Source organism: Macrobrachium nipponense, chromosome 40, assembly GCF_015104395.2.
Source record: "Macrobrachium nipponense isolate FS-2020 chromosome 40, ASM1510439v2, whole genome shotgun sequence".
Lineage (NCBI taxonomy): Eukaryota > Metazoa > Arthropoda > Malacostraca > Decapoda > Palaemonidae > Macrobrachium > Macrobrachium nipponense.
In genome coordinates, this window is record NC_061101.1 from 41,208,108 (window position 1) to 41,213,107 (window position 5,000).

The 5,000-nt window shown below is 33.6% G+C and overlaps 1 protein-coding gene across 5 annotated transcripts in view; it reads right to left on the reverse strand.

The window, feature by feature from the left end:
- LOC135212111 (uncharacterized) overlaps positions 1-5,000 on the reverse strand; it is a 210,308-nt gene that overhangs the window by 113,794 nt on the left and 91,514 nt on the right. For 4 of the 5 annotated variants that reach the window (XR_010313820.1, XM_064245507.1, XM_064245505.1 and 1 more), the window contains exon 6: positions 3,102-3,235. Coding sequence is in view for 3 of the 5 variants with exons in the window: in XM_064245507.1 (XP_064101577.1) it covers positions 3,102-3,235 (134 nt within the window). In the remaining 2 variants the exon portion in view is untranslated. Of the gene's footprint in view, positions 1-3,100; positions 3,236-5,000 lie in introns of those variants that run through there. The other variant, XR_010313821.1, reaches the window with a different exon arrangement.

The window sequence follows — 5,000 nt, forward strand, 5'->3', positions numbered from 1 at the left end:
AAGCACAATGATCTACATCTAGCCTAGACTTCCTTTCCTTCACAGAATTGTTTTTGTGTCTTCTTTCCATGAATGCTAAGGAGGCCATTGGTCTTGCAATATGCTTGACTAGGTACAGGTAACAGTGTCTTGATTATACCATAAGCATTTTGTCTTACATCTTGGAAGCGCTTGCCCAGATTGAATAATTTTGATCATTCCAGTTCTTTGGCTTTTACAAGATGTCTCTTGATGATGAAATAATATAAAACCTCTTGGCTCTATAACCCAGAACCACAAACATGCAGACATACTCTGTATGAACATACTGTAAGTATATATTTTACTTACAATAAAAATATTCACATATTTGTGGGATACCCCGGTCAAGAGATACCAGCCATCCTTCACCAGTAAGAGTCACAACTTCAATTGCAGGCCTGGACAAGCAATTCAGGCCTTTTCTTTAAACATGCATTGTGCCTCTGTTGACCTAATGCCTATCACCTTTAGTTTCTTGACTGTGGTGGGTCAAAGTCAAGACAACAACCGTGTCACAAAATATTTGATAAAACCAGAGCCAGTGTCCTAGGGGAAGGGAGTACAAGTGACAAAAAGATAACCCCAGTAATCTTAGAAATAAGATGTAACATGAAAACTACAGTTGGGAAGATTGGTTAGGTTAATTAATCAAAACCCCAGTTATCTTTCATTTTAATCCAACCTGTAACACAAATATAAGAAAATAAACCCTGGTATCAATGAATCTCAGCTGAATAAAAACTGGTTAAGGGAGAAACATGCCCAACATGCTTACAATTTTGGTATGTATATATATATATATATATATATATATATATATATATATATATATATATATTATATATATATATATATATATATATACACACACACACACACACACACACAGGAAGTCCCAGGGTCCGCTTCAGACTTGGGTTACGTCGTTCGGAGTTTATGTCCCTTTTCAAATATATTATTTAAAAAAAATCAGTTCCAGGTTACTGCAGATTTTGAGGTTACATCATTGCCACAACAACTTTATAACAACGTAAGTAACTCCAAAGCTTTACAGTAGTACCATGAAATTTCCCTGCAAGTAATTTTGTTCTGGCCACATTCTGAATGAGATTACTCAACTGACTAATCTTTGGAAAATTTTCAAATAGTCTGTTATTACAATTATTAATATGAAACAAGTGTACCACTGCAATAATTATTTCAAAATGGCTCTCTATGATACTTTCATAAAATGCAATGGCCAACTATTGACAATGACTGAACTATCTTTTCAAACTGAAGGCACCTCAGTAAGCAAATACATTATTTCAATAACCAATTTTATGGTTCAGAAAAACAAAATAATACGTAATATAGGTCGCTCCTTATATAATGCGCAAGATATTAAAATCAACAAGGACTGGGAAGTCTCTTTGGCCAATTTGAAAAGGGCTATAGCCCAACAATTAGAAGTCTCTTTGGCCAATTTGAAAAGGTGCTCTTTGGCCAATTTAAAAAAGGGAATATGGCCTAATAATTATGAAGTGTCTTTGGCCAATTTGAAAAGGGCTATGGTCCAACAATTAAGAAGTCTCTTTGGCCAATTTGAAAAGGGGCTCTTTGGCCAATTTGAAAAGGGGCTCTTTGGCCAATTTAAAAAAGGGGATATGGCCCAATAATTATGAAGTGTCTTTGGCCAATTTGAAAAGGGCTATGGCCCAACAATTAAGAAGTCTCTCTGCCCAATTTGAAAAGGGTATATGGCCTAACAATTTACAAGTCTCTTTGGCCAAACAATTAAGAAGTCTCTCTTGCCAATCTGAAAGGGGATATGGCCCACCAAATAAGCAGCAGTGCTTAAATACTGATTAGAATCTGCAAATATAAGAGAAAATAAAACAGAGGACTGGAAATGCCCATCTACTTTAACATTCTTTGAATTCATTAAGTAAATACTAGATTAAAATTTAGGTTCAGATTCTGAAAACTACATATTTACATTACCTGTTCAGTTTAAATTTTGCAGCTTTTATTTTACTTGCGTCTATTACCGACAGCTTAACAATAATTTTAAATGCATCATATACCTATGTGTTATACATAACATCAAGAAAACATACATGACGAGTGTTTATGTTTTGTTAAACTTTGAGTCAAAGCAATCAGTAACTCTCAACTTCAACCATACTTTAGTAAATAAGGCTTTACTGTTTCTATCTGCTGATTATTTTAAGCGAGCCTGCTACGTGAGCTGGAACCGGGGGAAACTGTCTCCCCTACCTACCCCGCCTCTACCTGGGGAGGACAAACAGATTTTCAGGAGGGTGGATGTCTTTCTTACCCTCCCATTCCCCTACCTACACAGCACCACCCGAGGCAGACAAACCAGGTTTGCCGTGGGTGGGTGACTGTGTCATGTCTCACCTACTGTCACCCAGGGGAGGACAAACAAGATCAGATCTTCTTGGATTTTATTACTATAGAATCAAATACAGGCCTGACTATGCACATTTTAAAGGTGCAAATCTCCATTGTCTGAGGATTGTGCATCATTTACCATTAATTACGCAAGGAGAGGTAGGGAAGGAGTGCCGTGTTGATATATACCATCAGTACCAACCCTCTAAGAACAAAAATGTTACTTAAAGTGCAACATATACACGTCTCTTTGCACGCAGCGATATGATAATAAAAGTCTGTATGGGTAAACTAATTTATAAAAAAAAAAAGTTGGGAGGTAGTGCTGTCAGTGCACCTCGCGTTGTGCACTGTAGGCATTATTTAATGTCTTTCCAGCATCCCTTCAGCCCGTAGCTGCAACCTCCTTCCTTCCTTTTACCATACCTCCGTTTGTATTCTTTCTTCCATCTGACTTTCCACACCCTCTAACAATAATTTCTTAGTGCAACTGCGAGGCTTTCCTCCTGTTACACCTTTCAAACCTTCTTACTGTCAATTTCCGTTTCAGCACAGAATGACCTGACAGGTTCCAGCACTTGGCCTTTGTCCTAAATTCTATATCCTTTTCCATAAAGGGTTCTTATAAGTTGACAAATGAACCTGAAAAGTGAATCAATAAAAGTAACAAGAAATATTTCTACCTGATTCTATGTCAATCCTGGTGGTAGCGAGTCGTTCAGCCTCGTCGATGAGCGAATCCGTCGAATCTCCGCTGTCGCTCTCGTCGGCGATTCGCCATTCCCGCCAACTCACTCGCTTTCCTTTGCTGCCGTAGCTGAGCGAATAATAATAATAATAATAATAACCCAGTTCATTTATTGGTAATACATTCACAAAGGTGTAATGAAAACAAATGTGAATAGACAAATTGTGTAAACGAAAACAAACGACAAAAATACGAAAAATACGAAAGATATCAATAATAACAATAATAATAAAAATAATAATAATAATAAATCATTTCACCTACTGGTAACACACACACGTGACTAGAGTGTAATGAAAACATTTGTGGAGAAAAAATTTAAATAAAAAATAAAATACGAAAATGAGATTTTATAACATCGGGATGGAAAAAAGATAAAAGTCCAATATAATCATACATTATATATATATATATTATATATATATATATATATATATATATATATATATATATATATACACACATGTATATATAATATATATATATATATATATATATATATAAAATATATATATATATATATATACACATATATATATATATATATTATATCTATATATATATAACTATGTATATCTATATATATATAGATATATAATATATATACTTTATATAATATATATATATATATATTATACTACATATTATATATATATATCTACATGTATATATATTAATATATCTATATATATATATATATCTATATATATTATATACCATTATATATATATATATACATGTAACATATATATATATATATATATATAGATATATATATATATATATATATATAAATGAATAGCACAAGAAAATGATAGGCAGAGGGTCAGTACCAAGCGCTTCCTCCTGTTTATTCAGGCATCGTCGGGGCACAAATGAGATACAGACAGTTGGAAAGAAGGTTACAAGGTAAACACAAGGATCAAAAATACCAGGTGGTTAATTGTCAAAAGGGTAAAAGTCAGAAGTAAGCCTGGATAATTTGGGACACACGGTCACAAACTAAAACCATATATTTAACCAGACAATGTCCAAAAAATGTATAAAATTGAATATAGCAATTTTGATTGTTTCTATGGAACCAGTGGTTATTCAGCAACTGAACCAACGGCTTTACGTGACTTACGAACCACGTCGAGAGTGAACTTCTATCACCAGAAATACACATCTCTGAAATATATCAGTTTTGTTGCTTATATTTATCTACAACTTTATAAATTATGAAGGCTTCTAGTTCAAACAAACCAAGACTTAAATTTAGAACACTTCCATTATTTGACTTGATGAATGAAATGATTCAATGATATTCCTTTTGACTGTGTCGTACGTGGGACTAAGGCTCTCGCTTCACTCCAGTTAATAGGGTGATCTAAATCTCTCACACGTACGAATAACGCATTCGATATTTGGCCAGTTCTCCCAGAATATTGGTGCTGTTTGATTCGTTGTGAAAGTGATTTTTCAGTTTGTCGGTAAAATATTTTATCACAATTTTTACAAGGAATTTCATATATGCAGCCAGGAACATCTTTAGGAGAATTTTTTATTTCTAAACTCTTAACACTAAAATTACTGCAAACAATATCTATGTTGAAAAACTTTAAAATTCTAGGAATTTCTAAAAACCTTTCATCATACGGTAATTAGAGAATGGTATCCATCCTAAATTACAGTTTGTCATTATTTAAATAACATGTTTTCCTAGCTCTTTTCCATGTCGCATCTACTAAAGTCCTTGGGTATTTAAGTTTCAAGGCAATATCATACATAGTTTTAATGTCGCCGTGAATAAACCATTGATCTCGGATTATCCTCGATTATCTCTTTGATTTTT